At 49.7% G+C, this 23,594-nt stretch overlaps 2 protein-coding genes across 3 annotated transcripts in view; one reads left to right on the forward strand and one right to left on the reverse strand.

Moving 5' to 3' along the window:
- LOC144125121 (uncharacterized) overlaps positions 1-23,594 on the forward strand; it is a 393,458-nt gene that overhangs the window by 265,088 nt on the left and 104,776 nt on the right. The gene's annotated exons all lie outside the window — the stretch shown is intronic.
- On the reverse strand, positions 9,320-20,114 carry LOC144125123 (V-type proton ATPase subunit E-like). The gene is made up of 3 exons (XM_077658229.1): positions 19,662-20,114; positions 16,927-17,214; positions 9,320-9,809 (listed from the first exon to the last, which is right to left on the reverse strand). The coding sequence occupies exons 1-3, from the start codon at positions 19,902-19,904 to the stop codon at positions 9,495-9,497; spliced, it is 846 nt and encodes a 281-aa protein (XP_077514355.1). The 5' UTR covers positions 19,905-20,114; the 3' UTR covers positions 9,320-9,494.

A 23,594-nucleotide genomic window follows, 5' to 3' on the forward strand; every position in this document is an offset into this window, starting at 1 on the left:
GTGACAATTCCCACCTGAAAGTTATCTCTTAGTATTTTCTTACTGAAGTAGTAATGACAGTTCGCAGTTGGGCTAATTAGTACGAGATTTTACCCCGACAGGACATCACGGAGACAGGGCATGTCGTATTCTTATCAATTGACATACTACGCTAAGAAATTTTAAAAGGAACGTCATACTTGCTACGTTTAAATACATAATTATGTACAATATAATATTTCTAGGTTTATTTTGTCTGTCTGTATATCGTTATCTATAGGGTCTCTAAGTGGCACCTGCCGTACGATAAGCAGCGCAAAATCCTTTGGTAACGAAGCTTATCTTTATCCGATCACTTGAGGGTGAATGCAAAACGCCTAATCTCAGGGGGAAAGCCTTCCGCCAGAAGCACCAACTTGGAGCCTGAGATCGCTCCAGAGGGCACTGATTAGCTGTGTTTACATGAATGCGACGACAAGCGCATCAGGACCATGCAAACATGGGGCAGCACGCTAGGCATGAAGGTTGCCACTCCTTTCCTTTCCTCAAGCACCCCTGCTCTATCTCTCCTCACCTTCGACACGCTTTTGAAAGGCGACGCGAGAGGCCGCAACCTTCACTCATGACGCGAGCCACGTTTACTTGAATGCGACTGAGTGTGTCTTGAGTCGATTTTTCGAGAGAAAGAAAAGTTTTGAGAAGGAAAGGCATGAATCCTTCTCTACTGCGTTCCTCGATGCTTTTGCACATTCCCTCAAAAACTGCAGCGGAGTCGACTTCTGTCGAATTCATGCAAACGCGACTACGATGTGTTCCATGCAAGAGCGGGCGCGCGGCACTACCATGATGGACTGCGAAATGCTATGAACTACTGTAGAATTATGTCGCGTTCATGCAAACGCAGCTCGTAACGCGTTCTGCGTGTTCTTTTTTCTGCAATTTTTTTCCACGCAATTCCGCTCCGTGCTTCAACTGAACAAGGCGGCCCTCCGTGTATTCCTTCACTGACGTCAGAGGCTGAAAATAACAGCGACAACGGGCCTGCAAACCACATGAAGTCGACCTCGCGCATTCACTACGAGATGTAAACGTTTAGGAGAAGACTTCACGCCACTTTAAGGCCAGTTGTAAACGGAAACACGGTCGAGAACAACGCAGCGCAGAGTAGGCGCGCTGCGCGTAGCCTCGAAGTGAGAGAGCTCTGTGAAATTTATTGCAGTGTTGACCTCTTGGCTACATAAACCAGGGTGTGTTTCTCCCTTAGCCTGCGCGTCGGCTGCCAGCAGCAGCTTGGGTGGCCCAACCACCGCCTCAAAGGCGGTAGAGGTCTCGAACCGGCTACTAGGACGCATTTGTGCGCCTGCCGCTTTTGGAAAACAACATACATGCACCCGATTTACATTTTCTTTCGTTCCCTTGTACACTTTCTACCAGTTTAGTCACTCAATCACTAGGCCGTTTCAGCAATATTATGTAACGCAGCTCACTGGTTACAGTATTATCTAACGCACCTGACTGGTGACAGGGTTTTCTTAGTCCACTTAGTCCAGCTCCTCATAGGTTGCAGGTATAGTGCGTTACAACTATCACTATCACTGAGGAGCTGGACGCAATGCCAGCGAGTTCTTTTTAATAAATAAAAGAAATGAAATAAGTCCACGGGACGAAATCTTGAAACGTGGCAACAGCGAGAACATTGTAAAATTTTAAAAAAGAAAACAAAAAATGGCGTTCGACTCACCGTGCACAACGAGGAGAGAAAAGAGTGAGTGTTGGCTGTTTAATGAGCTCGCCGAGAAGTTCGGGGAAAGGTTAAAGACTCGCGGGCGGTTACGCACGCGTCGGCGCATTCAGATTGGGAACATGCCGGGCGATTCTCCGAACGCAGCCTCTGCGTCCTCAGTTCTGTGCAGCGCACTCGAATCGACCGAAGCCAGCGGGTCGAGCGGAGACGTTTATTCGCGATCTCAAACTGAACTGCTTTTTCTTTAGGTTGTAAAAGAGAAACGCAGTTGGTACCAAAGTGACACTTCTTGTCGCTTCTGGCTTGTGCACAAGAGGTTGCAAGAGACACCTCGCGTGTACCACAGGGGAGTACGACAGGCAGTAATACCATTACGGCTGAGGCCCATGGTCGACGCTGTCTTTTCTAGCTGGGTGCGTAAATGTCTCGTTCTACGCTCAGCGAGTCTTCGATAGTGCTTTGTGAACCCAAGCTAAGCGCACACCACAGTAGCAGTTTTTCACGCTGCGCAGGAAAACCCCGAGTCTGATGATGGCGTACTTACATCCAGAGCACATACTTCAAGAGCACAGTCCCATACCATACTTGAGAGTAAAAGATCAGGTACAAAGAGAACAAAGGCAAGTGTAGCAGTGGGCGGTAGAAAGATGGGTGGATCGATGAGATTACGAAGTTTGTGGGGGTGAGGTGGCCGCAGGTGGCACAGGACAGGGTTAATTGGAGATATATGGGAGAGGTCTTTGTCCTGCAGTGGGCGTAGTCAGTCTGATGTTGATGTTTCTGGTGACCATATCTGACGTTCGTTTCTGAAGTGCCGTTGATAAATTGCGTTTCCGATTAAAACAAACAGGCGCAGAAAGCAATGAATAGAAAGACAGCCGGACATGTCAAGGCAGTGCTGAGAGGTCGTTTTGAGCCCTTCTTTTCAATAATTTCTTTACACAACTCACCGACGGTATACTGGCAGACTATGGACCAACTATGTACGGACTATGTATAGAGTATGCACAGAATAAAGAGAAACTGTGGACACACTATAGACAAGCTACGGACAGACTGCGCACAGACTACGGACAAACTTAAGGACAGACTATAGACAGACCATGGCTTGTCCATTGAAATGTTTGTAAAAGGCTCGCCGTTTTCGAATCGGCTTGCCGCAGCTCCAGCTTCTGTCACGCCGCATCCAACTGCAACGACGCAATGCGCAGAGACGCAAGTGTAGGGACGATGGGGAAAAAATAAAGTAGTGAAAAACGGCTGCCGGGTGAGGGGGAAGAGAGGGAGGAAGAGGGGAGGAGAAAGATGGGGACGGCCCTTCGTGTTACGACCCGCGCCCCAGCGCAGCAGCAGCCACACGCTTGGTTTACGATCCCAGTCTTGCGAGCAGCTGGTACGAGGACGTGCATGACAAAGAAAGCCTTTGCATGCATCGCATTAGGGGCGCTGACGAAAGGAGGGATCACCCCTCGATCGGAGCCAGAGGTCGTTACGCGCTTCGGTATGCAAGGGAGGGCGCGGGGGAGAAGGACAAGAGGAAGGAGAGAGTGGAGGTACTCGCGTTCAGGGACATGCACTGCCGCCGAACATGTCGGGCTTTTACCCGGCCCCGTGTTTCCTTCTAATTTCCCTGCCTCAAAGTATCCTAATGAATTCGACGAGATGCGGTGTTCCGGTCGGCGACTGGAGAAGATGCTATTAGGGTCGGGGTTCGGTTGTAGAGGGTGGAACAGCGAGTACTGCCGAGCATCGTTTTAGTTCCAACCGTCTCCTTCCTTCAGAGAACTGTTGGGCGCGGCAAGCGCGCCACTGTCGGCGCGAGTTGAGCGCGCGCTCAATGTGCTCTTCATTCGCCACTGAGCGGTTACGAAAGGTTCAGTCTCTTTTAGAGAATGGGTGAGGCTGCGCGGCAGAAGAGAAATGGATGCCGCAGGCATTTTAGCGTGGCCTCCGTGCGGAGGCTACAAGTAGTATGTTACGCTTGAAGTATGTGTGCAGTTCAATTAGGTATACTTATTGGAGATTTTTTTTTTTTCGCAGCTACAATGCATATAGTTGACTCGGCTTCGGGAGGTGCTGGGTTCGATACGCGGTACCGGCTGGTTACCCACTGGTTTATTGTTTTTTACTGCTCTGATTTTCCCTTTAAACTGATTTTTTTTCTTTTGAGCATTTAGTTCCTTTGCATTTATCTTGAATTGGCGTTAAGCCTGGCAAAGCGTTGCTGGTCCGGGCTTCTCTTTCTTTCATGATGTTTTGTACATTTTCTGAGAGGAACAATAAGGGGTTAAAGGGTACAAGCCATCGCCTGGCCTGGTACTCGGCTTACCAGGGAGCATGGCACACACCTGTGCACCCCAGAACTCTCTCGGCAATAATTTGATCCGCGGAAATGAAGTGGTTGTACGCGACACACTCTGACTATTGACACGAGGATCACCTAAGCGGTGCGTCGGTTTTCACTCGCTGATGAGGGTGCTGTATCCATCGGTGCACAAATCATCCGGTGGTGCATAGCGCAGCGCATCAACACAAAACCAATGCCTTCCATGTCACCGACAAAACATGCGGCCGAATACTGTCGGCGTAGAATGGATTAGCACCTCTTCACGTAGCCGATCTTTTATGACGTTACTGCTGCACTTCTATTGGAGTTCTTGGTGCTACGTTCATACTAACTGAATCAACCGTTGTCATCGGGTCGAATTTGTTTTCGGCAGCTCACCGGTTCGACGCCACCTATCGCAAACATATTTAGCGGGGCATCGACGGCGCTTCGAGCTTACAGATATTCCCATGGTTCTTTTGTCAGATCCGCTGATTGGATAGAGTAAACAACGCCTCCGAGCTGGCAACCCGTACAGGTCGGCGCATTGGAACGCGTTTAGGCCTGGGACGGGCACGACACAAGCCGGTTATTTTCTTCCTTGTTCGGGTCTTCACAGACAGCACGTCACTGTGCATGAAAATTCCTGCAAAAACTTTTGCATTACCGTTCGTCAGCCAAGGAGCAATCACCGCCGCTCAACACTTCGTTCGCATAACGAATCGACTGCGGGGAATAGTACGACCAAACTACTTACCCGCGTACAGCTAACGCGGATTTAAAGCAAAGCACCGGAGTTTCAACGCGCTAGAGGCAATCACTTTTACGTGGGCATGACGAAATCAGAAGCACTTTTCACGTTTTCGCTAGAAACATAGCCCTGAACAGATTCAATGCTATAAGGAAACATTCCCAAGCACAAATGCTTGCGCATGTCTTCTGAAACAGGGAAAAAAATTTCATTGCTATAACTCTCTTAGATTGCACAGGGGGTAGCAACTAGCGGGAACATTACTTTTGGCGCTGAAAATTCCACTTTACCGCTCTTCCAGCTTCACTTGAGAGATGGAAGACAACTGTAGATGATGGGAGTGCAAGGAAATTTTCTCTGCAAGCGCAGTACGCAACAAATCGCAACAATAATGCTGCAAGCAGGGCTCTCGAAATCATTCTGCGTATTCCCCAGCTGAACATGCGAAAAAAAAATATTCAAATGATCGCACCGGATTCGCACCTGGCGTTTTCCCGTATATCCTGCGTGATGGAAGCTTCGGCAGTGTGCAGAGTAATTTCAGTTGATATGAGGCGCCTTTAACTAGAGCGAGCAGTTCGGAGTGCGCGTACAACTGCACGCAGTTTCAGCGGGAAACACTGTGCGAAGCTGTTTTTCAGCGGAGCCGGCGGTCCGTAATTATATGGGTGACAGCTGACTGCACAACAAACGTGACGTATGCGAAGGCGGTGCGAAAAAGTAAGGACGTGCGCGACGTGCCATCGTTTTTCGGAACAACACTGCAGCAGCTTCGCATCCACATCGTGAATTGATCGCGGGCCTGATAACTTATTATCGCCACAAGCGTCAGGTTCTCGAGTTTGGGACTTTCGGCACCATACAAGCCTAACAATGCTGACGTCTTCTATAGCGAGAGGGGCTAGTGCATGCTATGATGTGATAGCATAATAGTTCGTCAGACCATTTTTGCATTCACGGCGTGATGTCGCACCGGAACCTAGGCAGCATATAGTGGCGGTTTGGTACTTACATGGGTGCCGTGATGCTGTGTGTGGAAATTGTGTGTGCATCAGTCATATGACCAGTCATGATTCATGATAGACCAGAAGTGACGTCACGGAACCAGAAGTGGCGTCATCAGTCCAGAATGCCCTCACAGAAACAAGTTACGTCAACTAAACCGGAAATGACGTCAACCAAACCGAGGTGGCACCACCAGACCGGAAGTTCGTCTAGCTCAGGCAACAAGTGGTGCTATGCTATCGCATCACACACGCAACAGAGTTGAGTGGCCCCCAATTTTTTTGTTACTTTTGCAAGCTATTTATCAATGATGTGATGTGTTCAACATTGATATTTCTAATAACTGTAATGCATCTTTACCATAGTCCCAATTTTTCATTGCTTATCTTTGACTTGGTTTGTGGTTTATGGGGGCTTAACGTCCCAACGCGACTCAGGCTATGAGGGACGCCTTAGTGAAGGGCTCCGGAAATTTCGACCACCTGGGGTTCTTTAGTGTGCGCTGACATCGCGCAGTACACGGGCCTCTAGAATTTCGCCTCCATTGAAATTCGACCGCCGCTGGCTTATCTTTCAGTAACAAATTGATTTCATTGCCGTTCACGCATAGTGCCCTGGTCAGCTTCGACGTGAGTACGTGTCGGCAGGGCGAGAGATGGTGGGTAGATCGTGAAGAAGAAAGCCTACAATACAACTTTCGGCATTCAAAAAAAATCAAGTATGTGCGTCTAAATCCACAGTAACCGTAGCAGATAGAACTATACTTATATCGCACGTAACCCGTTGCGGCGATAGGAACGCTCCGCCACATATGTTGAGCGATTTTTGAATTCCAAAGCAAACTGAAATCGGCAAGCACCTACAGCAGTCGTTTCTGAAATCACTCGTCATCGATCGGGCATCACCGAAGTCGGCGTCTCCAAATTTATCGCGAGCCCAAGTCGGTCGTGATTGGATGGTAGGCCGGTTGTGATTGGATGGTAGGCCCCGAATCCTAAAGACCTTCGCCGCACGCGCCGTGCGGCGCCGACCTCAATCCCGTTTTCGTTCGGCCGCTCGTGAGAAGCAAATAACGTCGCCCCAGTGGCTTTTTTCGCGGCTATGAATCGGAACCAATCCCGACGTGCGCGCTATGCTTTCGGATATTTAGGGTGCCGAGTAAGCGGCGAACATCCCGTTGTGGCGTGTGCGGGAAATGCGATTTAGACGCGCTGTGAAAGGAACGCTACTTCGTCCCGCACACTGCTCACTCTTTTCTCCCTTCCTTCTCTGCTCACCACAATTTATGCGAGAGTTCTTCTTTCGCTCTTTTCGGGAGAGGAGACCTCTTCGGTACTTTTTTTTTTCTCGTACGTTGATTTTTTTTCTGGCCACTCAGCAAGGCCGACTCCTCGACGCGAGCTTGTGCCTCTCCCGCGTCTCCATGCTGAGACGTCAACAGTGACATCACATTTCGCGCCATCGTAGCGACGGCGCTCGCGTTTCTGACGTCGCGCGCTGACGCCACCGCTATCCTGCCGCGCTTCGGTCGTTGCCGCGTCGGTGGCTCTTGCTCCTTGGGGAAGTCAGCGTGCGTTTAGAAGCGGATGACGCGACGTCAGCGCCAAAAGTTTGCGCGAAGCGCTGCAGTCTCCCCGGTCTCCCTGCGGCAGGTCTTCCCGGTAGGAGTCCTCGAGGAGGGTGCGGCGTCAGCGCTTCGGTGAAGGTCTGCCGACGTTCTCTCCAGGGAGGAATTCGCTTTCGCGGTTATCTGATGTGGTTGGGGCACAGTGTCTGAACAAGCAGGCACTACGCTTACGACCTGAGTCGCCTTCGGTGTCTTGAAAAGGTAATTTAAGCTCGTCTGAACAAGCATTTATTGAGAACAAGGTGTTGCGGAAAAATTTTCGACATGATTCACGCCATGCGGATGCGGAAAGTTTTGCGTAGAAACAAGTGGCACCCATACATGCATGCAGCTCTTTCGCCTTCTCCTGGTTAATAAACTAATGGCCTTTCTTAGCCCGATAAATCACTAACATGTCCACACACATCACGTAACTTATTTTATTAGATATTTGTTAGTATGGGCAATAAAAATTAGAAAATAGTTGCAGCCTGAACTACGGACAACATGATTGTGTTCACATGTCGTCCGAGTTAACGAGCGACGAATGATGACATTCCAGCCAAGCTCATCGAGTTGTAATTTATACACTGGGCTGCTACACAAGTGACGGCTTTCGCAACTGAGTTTCGGAGCATTTGTAGCTTTGTTTTCTTCACTCGCCCTGTCCCCATTACTTCGCCTGTCGGGCTGCGTGTACTCAGTGGACGCAGATTGCTATCGCAACGAGCAGCAAGATTCCGATCGCGCGTCGTCCCAATATCGTTCTCTTGCGACGCATCAAGAAACGTCCGCTCGTGTCCGCACACACGATACTCATCATCAGCGTCGACAAAATTGTGTGCGTCTCGACGAATGAAGGGGACGGAGAAGGAATGGAACCTTATTACGAAGAACATTTTTTCGTCTGTTCAACTAGCACATTTGCAATCAACCCTAACTGAGAACGACGAACGAAGTGAAGATGGGGAAAAATAGCAGCTAACTGCTGCTGCCACTTTTTCTCTTTTCTCCGCTCCGCCCTCCGAAGACGTTAAAAGCATAGGGAGACGCAGTGTGCGCACTGCGCGCGAAAACTAAGTGCCGTATTGCGACAGTCTTATATGGCAGCAATAGTGGTATGGTTCATGCTGAAAGGGATCCGTCGACCATGAACTTCTGCTGAGCTTTACGAAGGCGAAGATAAGGGGAATTAAAAAAATAAAAGCAAGCCGCTGCGGCTGCGGGCATATTGATTGCAGCGATGGGGAGAGTACTAATTGCTAGACTGGAAGCGCTTGCTTCTTCGACACTCCAAGAAATTACTGCACGAGTTGTGATTTCTTTCCATTAGACTAGCCTTTTTCTTCTTTTCCGAAAGAACGCCCTCTGGGTCCCATTCACAGAAACAGTGGTAGTAAGGTCAGATATTACTAAAAGAAATATGAGTAAAACCACAGGCAACGTAATGATCATTGCAGTACGGCAATAAACTGCGGTTTCAGCCACGAAATCAGTTACCTGCTACAACAACACGCCGTCACGCGAATGCACAGCCTTTGTCGGCAGTCTTCATACCTTATGGCGTGCTCTTCCAGCAGCGAGCAACGGCGAATATCGAAGCCCTAGCATGAGATGACGGATGTGGTCCCATGGCGCATGCGTCAGAGTGATGGGTACAGGTGGGTGTTTCTGGGTCGCCTTTGCAGCCCTGTGGTGTTCGAATAGCGCGCGAGATTACCTAAATTTGTTAAATGGCTATTACTAACAGGCAGGTAGAAATCTATTTACGCGTCAGAGCTTCTATGGGCTCCGCATTGATTCACTTGGACGGGAAGGAGATATATTTACTTCAACTATACCTGGCGCATGTTGCGTATACAAAACTTTTGAATCGGCGTCATCTCGAACAAGCTCACTCGAGGTTTCGGAATAGCGGGGTTTATTACAGACAAATGAAAGGTAAAGAAAATTAACACAAGGAAAATAATTTTTGAAGTGGGACTTCCACACAGCCCCGATCCCACCATTACGAAAATTTCGATAGTGTGTATAGAATGTCCAAAGTCATATCTTTCTATGGGGGCAGAGGGAATGGCGGCCCCTAGTCCATGTGTTTGCGGTCGGGGTTGTCCCCGAAGAGGCCCGTCCGTATCTGCGGCAGCAGGTTGCGCGAGATGAGCTCCAGGCGGCTCTCGAGGGTGTTGCACACCCTGAGCTTGCCGCGCGTGGAGGCGAGCTCGACGCCGCCGCTCGAGTCGTCGGGCAGGAAGTGCTCCTGGTCGACGACCACGCTGCCCTGGATCAGGGTGTCTGCGGCGAACTTTTTCGCGGCCACCACGAGCGCGTCCTGCACGAGCTGCACGTCCTGGCGGCGACACGTGATCACCACGTCCTTCTCCAGCATCATGTACAGGCCCTGCGCGCATGGGCAGGACGCGCATCAACAGCTGCATCACACGCGGACAGTTTCCGGGACCTTTCCTTTACGCCTTTATGAAAGACCGAAGTATACAGTGAAATATCTGTTGCCGTGACGTTCTTTCAATCCGAGCAAAAAGTATTCATACACGACAAATGCTAGTAGTGCTGAATGCAAAAAAAAAAATGCACCCGCAGTCACAAGTTATGGGAAGGTATACACCCTCCTGAGACCCGGCAATGGAAATTTTGTCCAGTATAATGGACAAAGGAATGATAGGCACGGCAGTCTTGGAATTGGGTTTGGTTCCTTAAAGAGCTTGCCGTCGGCTATTTATGGAGCCTGTGCTTTCATAAGTAAGTACGGTCTAAAAATCGCATCGTTTCCTGCCTCTTGGGGAGCTTTCAAAAAGCATGGAGTCAACGCGAACACGTTAAACGGTGTTGGTCAAAAAGAAAAACAAAAAGGAAACGGATTTAAGTGCATTTTATCGCGCGGTAAAGTACTCTTAAGATCCGTTTTCTAATGCCAAAGCATTACAAGGCTATGTCGGCACCGGAGGTGTCCGCAAAACGTGGAAGCAAGGGTGACGTCGTGAAATATATAAAGCCGGTGACTGAACAATATCGAGTCAGTCATTAACATTAGTCAATAACTTATGATTATATCTAAGTATCTTAATTAATACAAGTAATCAATTACACTATTATCGATGCGAATTAATGAGGGCAATTAACGGAGATATATAATGAAGGTAATTGTTGTAATTATTTGGGCTAATTAGTGAGACCATGTGACGTCATCCAATACGTCTGATGACGCCACGCCTACAACCAATTAGAGTAAAGCTAAAAACGGAGCGCTGAATGCCGGTATCTCCGGAGTAGGATGATATGCAGGTTTCCAAATAGTTCTAGAACAGTCCATATGACGTCATATGGACAATAGCTACCAAAGTCGACTAGGAGCCACCAACGTCGCGGCAAACACTAATGCTTTGGCATTTCTCCAATGCAGTCTCCACAGTGCTCTCTAAGTTTTTATTATTAACAGACCCACCAGCACACAGAGGCACACATTAAGAGCAACGAGGGCACTCATTTTCCCACGTTTCTCAGAAATGTTACATTTTCTGTGTACGCCAGACACCGCCCAGAAAAGTTAGATGCCACCAAAAGTTTATTAAACCATGTTTTCGCACCCATAATATTGCAACGGATACTGTGAATGAAGAAGAGGTGAACGAAGTGTTTCGGTGGTGCGCGTGTTCCGGGTTTGGGTGCTCTGTGCGGGCCCTGTGCCCGGGTCGTTCTTGCTTCGTCCTCGCCTTGTGCCACGTAGCATCTTTGTTGAAGGTGCGGATTTTGCGCTCAGCGCACCACGCAGCTTCAGAGTGGTCGTCAGGCCGGGCCTACCACCATGGCTCAACCCGACAAGCCAAGAAGACACCCCCTCCTCCCTCCCCCCCCCCCCCCCCCCGTTCCTTTCGTGGTCATGGCTCCTCCTCGCGACCCCGGAACCTTTTCTGGCACTGATGGCACGGATGTGGAACACTGACTTAACCTCTACGAACGCGTCAGCGCCTATAACAGGTGGTACCCTACGTTAATGCTCGCCAATGTCATATTTTATCTCAATGACACGGCACGAGTGTGGTACGAACCCACCACGATGAAAGCTACGGACGCTGTTCGGCACCTCGCCGCTAAAAAACAGCTTGCGTCTCGTGCCGAGTCTTCGACTGAAAGTTACGTGGCCTACATCCAGAATATCTTGGCTCTTTGCTACAAGGTCGACGCTGCCATGAGTGAGACAGACAAGGTGGGTCACGTGCCCAAAGGCATTATAATAATAATAATTGGTTTTTGGTGGAAAGGAAATGGCGCAGTATCTGTCTCATATATCGTTGGACATCTGAACCGCGCCGTAAGGGAAGGGATAAAGGAGGGAGTGAAAGAAGAGAGGAACAAATAGGTCCGTAGTGGAGGGCTCCGGAATAATTTCGACCACCTGGGGATCTTTAACGTGCACTGACATCGTACAGCACACGGGCGCCTTAGCGTTTTTCCTCCATAAAAACGCAGCCGCCGCGGTCGGGTTCGAACCCGGGAACTCCGGATCAGTAGTCGAGCGCCCTAACCACTGAGTCACCGCGGCGGGGCTCAAAGGCATTGCCGACGATGCTTTCCATTTGCTTGTTTGCAAAGTCTGCTCCACTGTTGACACCATCATTAAGGAGTGTCGTCGATTTGAGCAAGTGAAAGGCCGCCGCATTCCGCAGCCGTTTTCCCGCCTTCCGAACACAGCCGCGACATCTTCCTGTGAGGACCAGCGATCTCCATCCCGCGCGCCCTCGGACGCTCTTCCCGTCACCGATTCTGTCACGCGGATCATCCTACGTGAACTGGAGGCCCACGCACCTGTCATATCCCCCCCCCCCCCACCACACACTCCAGATACAACGCTGCCCGTCGTGTCGCTTATTCAGGCCGTCGTCAGGCATGAACTGACAAGCTTGGACCTTTCTCCGCCGGTGTGTGTTCCATCGGCCGCCCAGCTGATTATAACCGAAATGTTTATTCAACAAATGGTGACAATATACATTACAGGTTAACCGAAAACACCCGTCCCTGCACGCAGCTATGAAGACACATGAAACCCTTATGGAAGTGCGTGAAAGTTCCACTTATACACAGCGCACCATAAGGTATCAAGCACTGCTGCCTGGATATAAAAAAAATAAAAATAAAAATAAATTTCTTCCACGCAAACCGCGTTCCATACACCGCGACGGGCGTACATAAATTCAACACACTGCGCCGTTTTTGAAGTATGCGTTATTACAGGCAAAAAAAAAAAACAGCGACACAACCGTAATGACAACCCTAAAAAGAAGCACCGCCAGATATTTCAAATGGAAGCGATTTCGAATGACCCAGTCGCCTTTCTGATCATACCACATCTACCCATGACCAGAGAAGCTTCAAGAGCGCCCTACAGCAGACACTCAGTAAGAGCGCCTCTGTTTCGCTCATTTTCACGTTATCACTTACTACTTTTTATGCTTCTTTTCTGCTGCGCTGTAATAACCTCCCCCTCTTTGCTAAGGCAGTAAATGTATACATGCGTCAACATGCAATACAAGCAACCAATCCTCGCATTTCAGAGCCTCACCGTCTTGTGCCAACTGAAACGTTCTCCAGAAACACGTCTTCTCGGAAATAATTGGAAAACTCTGGCACACAAGCTGTCCAAATTTGAATGACAGCGTTGCGCGAGGAGCGGATGGCCTCGATATGGACGGAAGATGTATACGACCGAGGCCGGCGAGAATTTTCGTCGTGTGGGAGCCGAGCAAAAACTCGCCGCATTAAAAAACATACTAAGTGCTTGTACCGAACCCAACGCCTAAATGCCGTGCAGTCCGCAAATACTCGAAGGCAAACAGTGGCGTGAACACGATCTCCTTTTTTATATCCTCGCATTTGGTCCCATTAAGCCAGAGTGCATGTCCGAACTAAAATAGCATTTGCGACATTTCTGTCCCACTTGTTTATAAACACAACGAAATATGCACATCGTTGATCGTTTTATTCCCTTAAATCCTTAACTTGCCCGCTTTATTTTCACCCTCTCTTGTCTCCCTGTCTTCCCTTTTTATCTCCTATTTTTCATCTCTCCCTTATTGCTATTGCAAAAAAAAATTCCTCACGTGACCCCATTTTTGTGTCAACAATAGACGCACAGCCAGGTTTAGTTAATTCCACCGGTTACGCAAACCCGAATCAAAACTCGGGTACAACCTGTAGCCAATTCCTCGAGATTAGCAGACGAAAGCGTGGCCTGTGGGCTGTGCTGTCAGCTGTCGGTGGCGCTCTGAAACTTTTCTTTCTTCGCTGAACAGTTCGTCTAAATGCCGCGGGTGGCGTGACAGTCTGCCGAACTCCGAATCTTCTACCAATCAGATTTCTCTCTTTTGTATACGTGGGCCCTGCGCGCACTTTCGCAACTGTTATAATCGGAGCTCTGGCTGACAGATCATACGCTTCGTGCTTTCCATTCTATTCGCTGCACATACGCCCGCGTAAAGAGGCGTCGATCCATAGAGGCTAAAAAATGAGGCGGTTAAGCAAGGCACACTAAAGACAACGAAGGAGACGACGCCGCACTGTACATAACGGTGCGTTTAGGCCGTGTGCCAAGTCTGGGAACGCATGTATACATGTCTAGACAAATCGACCACATCGACCAGCAGTGAGGCTGCTTGCTTGGAAGAATGACTGCACCATTTGACGAAGTACAAACATGGGCTGGAAGGGGAAAAAAGGCTATATCTGGGTGCTGTGCACACCGTTTCAAGCACGCCTCCTCCCTAATATATCCTCAATCCAAAATAAAAATTTTCAATTCGAGCGAGCGTGCCCACTGTTTTCTTCCACACCGTCCGATTGTCTGACTGGAGGTGATAGAAATATTGATTCTTTTTTCCGGGCTGTTTGTTCGATGCATCGAACAGGTGCGCTGCGCCATCGCGCCTATGTTTATCTACAAGAAAAAGAAAGTAGCTCTCACTAACCCCCCCAAAAACCGGAAGTGAGATCGTTCAAGCGCTGCCCGTTCGTTTTGGCCTGCCAGTCATGTGCGTATTGATTCCTGCACTTAACTCTTTGCGGACTGTTTACCCCTTGTAGTACGCTGCGTCGCATTGACATGCAGGGAGTTACGGCTATTTAGCCTAACCAAAGCGACCCAAACTTGCTGTTCAAGCAACCGACTGGGCAGCATTTCAAGCGCAAAACGTCAATACTGTGCAGACGTTCGTGGCAAATAAAAAAAGAACAAAAGAAATGGCTACTTTATTTGTAGCACGAACACAAATGCGTAGTGCAAACATCCAGGGAAGTATGCGCGACGCGTCCTTGGAGGCAATAAAGAAAACATTCGCAGGGACACCTAATTCTTTTGTGTGTTGGAAATACCTTAGCATTAGCAGTTGTCGATGCCTTTAGCGGGGGTGACATCACGTCCTGTCAGGTGACGTCATTTCCTCCCTGCCAATGCGCGAATATCGTTACCGACGGCGCATTTCGGCTCCATGGGGCTTCTAATTGTATCGCATTAAAAATAATGGAATCCGGACGCATTCGCTCGTGTGTGCTGGTGCGAAAACGACGTGCGCTTGCCGCCGCGCGAAGACACCACGTCGATAAGTATTGCGCCTGCGCGAAAGCGCTGTTTCCGCAACGGCGGCGAAAGTTCAAGCATTAAGGCAGCAGTGCACAGAATTCCACTGCTTCGCAGCCTCACTGCGCATGTGCACTGACGCGGTCGCAATGCGGGATGCAGCTTTTTGATCGCAGTCTATAAAATTTGCGAAAGCCTTCTTTTTTTTTTGAATCTCCGTAATCCGCGAATGTTCGTGGCCAACTGTTAACAGCGAAAAGCATTCGTCGCTGAGGGCAAACCAATAAGGGAGTAATTACTCATTGGCATCCACCCAAGCGCAGCCATACGGCTACAAAGGTAAGCTAAAGAGCTTTCTCAAAAACTTCGCAGTTAAATTCGTGCTGGTCCGGGGTTTGAACCAGGGACCACAACTTCACCGGAGCAGTTCTTTGTACCTTTGTAGCTTTTTTTTTCTAGCCGTATGGCTGCGCTTGGGTGGATGCCCATGAGTAATTAGTCCCTTATTACAAATGTACTCCATCTTATGATATTCCCCTAAACATATGACCGACAGGGCAAACCTATATACGCAAAAAGTGGTGACAGCATGCAGAGCTAGCGCAGCGGACCGGAAGCATACCGCCCCTGGTAGGGGCTATGCCGAGAAGTTATGTGTTCCTTTGGAATAGTTAAATGCAACATATTTCGCTTCAGACCCTTAATAAAAATGTTATATCCCACCAGCATCCTTATCATCAGCCGGTTAATGTAGTTAAAAACAAGGGGGACTATTAAGTCCCCTTGGAGTCGAATGTAATAGCATGAGATTTTTCATTTGCGCAGATTCTGTGGTAACCACTGTCCAATTACCAGTCATCCGCCATTTTCTTTACTTCCACTAATACTCCTTCCTGATCTACTAATCTGTATTATTACATTTTAGGTTTGGTTTATGGAGGTTTAACGTCCCAAAGCGACTCAGGCTATGAGGGACGCCGTAGTGAAGGGCTCCGGAATTTCGACCACCTGGGGTTCTTTTACGTGCACTGACATCAAACAGCACACGGGCCTCTAGGACTTAGCCTCCATCGAAATTCGACCGCCGCGGCCGGGATCAAACCCGCATCTTTCCGACCGGCATTAAATGATTTTAATCTGTCTACTAATCACTATTATTGCACTATATTAATTACAGATTTAGATCCATTGTTTCATTTCCCTGCTCTGTGTGGCGGCCTGGGATTGGTTCCTTTGGGGCCACGTGACCTAGTAACGTCATACCACTTTTGGGGTCCCGTGACGTCATACCTTTCTCGAGCAATCGGTGAATTTGGTGACGCCAGACGGCTACGAGTTGCTTCTGACGTGAACTCAAATGCTATGTAGGTTGCTATCTGGACACTAGGTTTATGGTTCAAGGGGTTTAACGTCTCAAAGCGACTCAGGCTATGAGTGACGGCATAGTGGAGGGCTCCGAAAATTTTGACCGCCTAAGACGCTTGCAACCCGTAAGTTGGTTGTGACGACGTCACAAGGTCATGTGGCCTCTCTTGACCAATCGTGAAGTGCCACCTGCCATGATGGGCAGGTTGCTGACAATCCGGTGGCCAGGTTGCCACCGCCTCAGTGGGCAGGTTGTGATGACGTCAGAAGGTCATGTGGCCTCTCTCGGCCAAACATTAAGTGCCACCTGCCATGATGGGCACGTCGCTGACAAACCGGTGGCCAGGTTGCCACCGCCTCATTCAGCAGGTTGTGATGGCGTCACAATGTGACGTGACCTCTCTCGACCAATCAGCTAATTTCGTGACATCGGAGAGCGGATGATGGTAAGGAGGCCCCCTACTCCCCGTCCCCGGCATGGGTGACAATTGATTTTGTTCCTGACGTGAACTCCAGTGCTATCGCATTGCTACCCGAAGGAGTAATAATCCCTGTCTGAGATTACCTGCAGGATGAGGCGCTCGAGTAGGGGCTTGTAGCGGCTCTCCTTCTGGGTGATGACGTTCAGCTTGGCCCGCGTCTCGGCCAGCACCTGCCCCACCAGGTCGTTCATGCCGGCCAGTAGCCGCAGCCGCGCCGCGTTCTTGATCTGCGACGTCTGGATCTTGCGCACCCTCTCCACGTGCTTCTCGCGACGCTTGACCACCTCATCGATGCGCGCGCGCTCCTGCCTCATCAGGCGCTCCTTCTCGGTCTTGAACTCCTGCTCCGCCTTGGTGTCGATGTCCTTCTCCTGGGGAGATATTTGTAGATTAGGTTTTAACCTCACTCCTTACCGTTGCCACTGGGCATGAATCACCTGCTACTACTCATAGCTATCGGTTGCTATTTCAAAGCTATACCTACGCACTTCCTGACTTGTTCGGAAATGTATGTACAATCGAACCTCGTTATAACGAAATAATGGACATAACGAATTAATGACGATTCCTCTTGAAAGCTCTCTAAACACGGGCTTTTAAGCGAAGTCACGTCTATAACGAAGTAATCGCTGGGCCCCTTCAACATCGTTATAACGAGGTTCAACTGTAGTGTTAGAAGTCAGATTCCAGTTAAGTAATTAGTAATTTTGCTACGAAACGGTGAACTTTGGTGCGGGAGTGAAGGATGCGGCGCGCAACTTTTCTTAGCGAGCATGCCAAATTTCTTGATACCCGAAATCTCTCGCAAATGAACTGTGTTTCGCCATTTTTAGTGGTCTCTAGATGTTTTTTAATGCTAGTAGCAGCAGTGAGCCTCAGGATGACGTCATGTCAGGATGTTAGGTAATGTGGTTTTGGTTTTTACCATGCAGAACTCCAGAAAGAAACCCAAAACATCAACTGCTGTCCACCAGAAGGCATAGTTCCTGCCTGCTGCCGATTTATTCATTTTTTGAGCCACCTAATATGTAACAGCAGTGGCCGCAGTACTGTGGCTGTTATCTGCCGTAAGTCTTCATTATATGGCCCAGATTTCGACCCGCCATCTGTAAGCAGGCTCTTTTGTAGCGGGAGCTACACTAGGCTACCAGTCGAGAATTTCGCGGTACATGCGAGACGCCAGTTGTGCGCATGCGCTACCATGGTACATGCGGGAGGCCAGTTGCGCGCATGCGCCGTTACCATGGCAACCGGGGAGGAGGAGTGGATGCGCCGCGCGCTTCTTCGTTTCCCTCCCTCCTTTATCATTTCCTTTACGGCGCGGTTCGGGTGTCCACCGAGATATGTGAGACGGTTACCGTGCTTTGCGCGCTCGCGGCGCCATCTGGCATGACGTCACACCGCGCAGCTCGCCGCCGTTTGGTATGACGTCAAACCGCGTTCATCACCCGAGCCGCGCGTCGTAGCCTGCGCAGCATTGCGTATAAGAAGCGGAGATGTAATCGGCGGTCGTATCGCAACGCTTGATATGGATGCACAGAAGGAGAGTCCAGCCGCTGCTAAACGGCGGTATAGACAAGAGAACATTAACTCTTCCGATCCTGAGGTTGTCGCCTGGCAGTTGGCTACTCAACAAAGAGAGAATGAGCGTCAGAAGGTGAAGAGAGCAGCGGAGACGCCCGAACAGAGGGAGGAACACCTTGCCAAACGGAGACGCCAGACTGCCGAGCGTAATAGACGCCGCATAGCCGCCGAGATGGAGCCTATGGAAGGCGTCAGTCAACGGCAACCAACCGAAGAGGATGTGAAGGCCCGTCGTGTGACTGATCACACCATTCGAGTTTCCGAAAGTGCATCTGCGACCTGGACATTTCAAGCGGACATGTCTCTCATTGCTAAACATACAGTGCCAAGAACAAGCTCAGCCAGGGAAACGTACCTCTCGCTACGTATATCCTGGCATAGCGGAGCTAAGTCACTGGCAATTTTTTTTTAGGGAAGGGAACATGCCCCCTGCCACGTCAGAGATTTGAGGACTCGCGTGATTACCAACTATGCTTCCCTGAGCACTAGCTGACGTCACTGGCATACCCATTTGTATTCGGAATGAAAACTGTCGGTATTACGTTCGAATTACGATCATCTCAGTCCATGTAAATAAAAATAAAGACATTTGTTAAACGCCGGAGCAACACTACTGAAAAATCAGCATTAGCCGCAAAGATAATTCTCCCCCACCTTAAACGCTATCATAGCGCACCATGAAGTTCCAGGGAGTAAGGGCGTAGAGGTTTCCATCAAACGGGTCCTGTTCCTTACAGAAGCAGTGCGCATTGCACCACAAGGAGTGAATTCGCAGCAAGAATAACAGTACGTATCAATTTCAGATCAGTTGCCTGCACACACAGGGAGGTCAACAACAGCTTGACCGATCAACACGCACAGGTCATACAATCCCCGTTCTCTACTAAAGTGGGCGCTACACAGACAGAACCCGCGCTCTTGTTTTAAATTTCACAACACAGATACCCTGGCTCAGATTGGAAGCCCGACGCATCATCATCACCAACATCATCATCGTTAGCCTGACTAAGCGCACTGCAGGGCAAAGGCTTCTCCCATGTCTCTCCAATTAACCCTGTCCTTTGCCAGCTGCGGCGACCGAATCCTCGCGCGTAGAGCCTCGTATATGGTTAGTGCGAGGCAGCTAAAAGTGCTACCCGTGCGTAAGTACGTACGCCTAAACTGTCCCCGCAATGGAGAACAAGACATAGAACGAACAAAGCGTCGTGCCTCAACCGGCCGACGCCCCCTTTACCTTGGCAACGCCGTCGTTGTAGATGTAAGCCAGCAGGTTCTTCATCCTTTCCGCGGCGTCGAACCCCGTGGCGGCTGCCACTGCCGAGCCTCCGGACTTCTTCCTGTCCGACATGTTCGCTCCGAGGCCAAGCGCTTGTCCAGGAAAACCGAGGCCGAGCTTCCAAGGCGCTTCTTCTTCGTCTTCAACTCGTTCTCCATCTCGCGCGTGTGCCCTCTTGGCCGTTTCTTGGACAGCCCCCATAGCGCGCACAGATGCTGTCGAAAGCAAAGGGAAGGCGCGACAGTGCGGGAAACCGCGTCTTAACGCTTTCTAACGCTGCCTTTGATAACTTATTACCTCGGTCGCCAGCAAGCAGCGCACCATATCGGCAGACACTTATCTCGTGCGTCCGGCACTCGCCAAGTTCGCCGGCGCGAGTGTGTGCTCTTTGCGTTTCGAGTGCAACACGAGGAAGTTGTCTGGCGTTGACAGCGATGCGTTTGAGGAGCGCGGCCTAGTGTGCGCGGCCTTCGGCATGCCCGACGGCTCGCCTTCGTCATGATGCCGCAATGACCTGCGCGTCGCGGGACGCTGTTTTATTGCTTGTGCTCAGGTCGATAGGCCTTGTCGTGGCTTCTGTGTGCGCGCACAAAAAAGGGATCTAGTAATAACCATGCTTCTCAGTTTTTGTTGAAACATTAATTTTGTTTGCTGTACCGTCTGCCGATAGCGCGTGCCACCACCTGGCGACTGAGTCAATCAGTTATCAAAGGCGGCGTTAGACAGCGCTGCGACACGGTTTGCCCAGCTGTAGCGCCTTCGATATACTTCTTATAGCATCTGTACGCGTCATGCGCCTTAGAGACGGGCACGCAGCGCTTACGAGTGTGTGAACATGTTCTGGGTGTTATTGGAAGCTTCATAGGAAGGGAATAACGAGATGCTGACCCAGGTGCAAAGAAAAGGCCGTAGCGGGAGGAAGCAAAAAAAAAATTTTAAATTAGCCTCGATAGCGGACTTAACGCAGCACCTTTCGACGCTATGGAAAAAGCAATCGTGAAGGAAATTGGACTGATGCATGCCATGCAGTAACCTGGCGAAGGGTACTTTATTTTATATTTTTTTTAGTCTAAGAAATTTGAAAAGCCAATTTTTAAGGTCTGCTAGACCGATGTCACGAGATCGGGGCAGCGGTCACAATAAGGGACGAAGAAAATAAGTGTGACGTTCAAGAATGTTTGAATTAGGTTTTGCGAAGCCGCAAGGCTCTCAGCAACAAATTCTGTAATAAAAAGCTGGAGAGGGGAAAAAAAGGAACACATCAACCACATTTAGCCCAGAATATTTCTCGCTATTTTGTTGCTCGTTCACGTTCGCTCTACGCGCTGCAATAAAGAATTTTTTTTGCGCATTTTACAAATGACACTCTAAGCCTCCTGCGCTCAAACAATATCCCGCCAAATATTTGCGTGTTTCTACTGCAACTAATGTACATAGCACAATGACAGGAAACGTATATCGGAAATCATCAGAACACAATATTCACGCACACGCAATACGTACTCTACAGCAGCGTATAAAAGACGGCCAATAAAGAAGTTATAACGCCGGCAAAAAAAAAAGACAGAAAAATGGCGACACGACGGACCGACTTACCGCAGTCTCTAAACGCTACGGATTAAAAGTGAGCACTCACGGAACACAGTCACACAAGAGCGTCCTCGAAGCGCGTTGCGGCAGAGTGGATGCAAGCGCAGGCAGCACTCGAACACTTCGCGGGGTCGTATAACTAGTGGAACACCTGAAGCTACAGTTTTACAACCCCGAAGCGTCGGTCGTTTCGAGCCCACAATGGCAACAATTCCGTTCGCAGTTGCGAAACGACCCCTGGGCGTGTGTGTGAGGCGCGCGGTGAAGCCTTTCAGTCGAGTGCATGCCAAGCTTCAAGGCAGGTGTGCAAATCAATGCCCATGAATCTAAACCGCAGCCAAAGCTTGTTTCGCCTCCGTAGATTCAAATTAAAGGAACCCTGAACGCACCCTCCGTGGACAGCTCTGTTTCCTCGGTTCTCAGGTTTCAAGGCGAAAGCCTTTAAAGGCTCATGACTCGCCAGCGGGGATGTTCGCAGAAAACTGTCACACTGTAGCTGTCATTCAAACTGATGCCTTCATCGAGATAAGGCTCAAAAGCAACTACAACAGTCTGGAAGCAGCTGCGTGCAGCCGCGACCAATCGAGATAAGTCTGAGTAATACTTGTTGGAGGGCTAGTTGGTGCACGGTTCCAGAAAAGGGTTGTAGCGCCGAAAAGGACAACACATAGCAAGCGAGACGGTACAGGCGCCTGTCCCTTCTCGCTTGCTATGTGTTGTCCTTTTCGGCGCTACAACCCTTTTTTTGGAAACCAGATAAGCCTGGTGGCATCGCAAAGAAAATGATAAAGCCGTGTGGCTGATGAGCGTGTGACGTAACGGAGTAGCGCCACCATAGTTCGATAGGAGCGCTCTCCAGGCAATCTTGTCAGACCCCATCCTCAACGCCGATCTGAAAGGATGCCACCTAAACGCTCTTTGTATAGTCTTTAATCGACGTCTTCACCACACATCAGTGACACAAGCAGCAACACCGTGCTAAAAGCTTTCGCCCCACCGCACTTTAGGTCAACAAAGTGCCCCCTTGAATTTCTTTCATTCCCTCTCCGGTACGCAGTAAGGGTGCATTGGAAGCTACAGAGACCGGCCAAGTGCAGCACGGGAAACGCACGCAATCATTGGTCAATCAAGCGTCAACGTGTTTTGTATTTATTACACACGTACTCTGTTATTATGCGCTCACGAACATGCTTCCTTGAAGCCGCATGCAAGAAAAAAAAATCCCATTTTATTTTAGGTGATGCGGCGGATGCCAGCAAGAACGCTGAACCGAAACACGAAAACAGGCCAAGGAGCCGTGTTCGTGGTCGCTGTGCACGGGATTCGATCGCGCGACGATGCGCACAGCGGCAATTGCGCCACTACCATATACACACGAATGACGACACACTAACCGCTTAACCGCTGTGCGAAGAAATGCCAAGAGAGTACGCGAAGGTTGTCGGTGCCATAGTTTACCGCGCATGTAAACTCACCTATACATATTACGACCGCTTAAAATTCCCTAAAGACTCGTGCGTTACATATTTGGGCTCTTACTTGAATTACTCTGAGACGTAAACTGCGTTAGTTCCTTTAAACTTCCGTTGTTTGTTACCGTGTACTCGGCGAGATGGCACATGCAAGAAAATGAAGCAGTCAATGGCTAAACCGCAAGAAAACAACGCCAGCTCAGACAGCTCCTCCGGCAGTGGGGCCGTCCTAGAAACCACACCGAAGTTGCGAACTCGCAGCAGACGGCACCGCGGACGATTCCAAGTTATTTTCGTTGCTACAAACATAAATACGGCAGCAAACGACCGAGCCAATTCATCGTCATATCCTCGCTCCTGCTAAACAACGGCGTAGGCATACTAAGAGTCGCTTACCCTGGCTTTTCCAGTGGCATCTCGATTCCAAAAGCGGCCGCGTCACACTTTCCCACCTGCCATCTGGCAGGCGACACGGAGCAGGTTTACTACCTGCCACGGGCGGTACACGGAAGAGCCAGCTTCGAGGGAATGGAGAGAGGGAAATGCCTCTCTTCCAGATCGTCTAGGGAAGAGGAGGGAGGGACTGATGGGGTAGCTGCCCACGCGAAGAACCCTTTCACTTGCCCAGCTTGCACACGGAGGAGCCAGCTGCTGCTGTGGTCTTGCATGGCAGCTCACAACGAGGTTCTTAAGCCATCGCATTGTCACAGCTGATGGTAATTAGGTGTCCTGCAAGTTTTTGTTGAGTTTTTATGGAGCCAAACGCTAAGGCGCCCGTGTGCTGTGCGATGTCAGTGCACGTTCAAGATCCCCAGGTGGTCGAAATCAT

The sequence above is a fragment of the Amblyomma americanum genome, chromosome 3 (assembly GCF_052857255.1).
Source record: "Amblyomma americanum isolate KBUSLIRL-KWMA chromosome 3, ASM5285725v1, whole genome shotgun sequence".
Taxonomy (NCBI): Eukaryota; Metazoa; Arthropoda; class Arachnida; order Ixodida; family Ixodidae; genus Amblyomma; species Amblyomma americanum.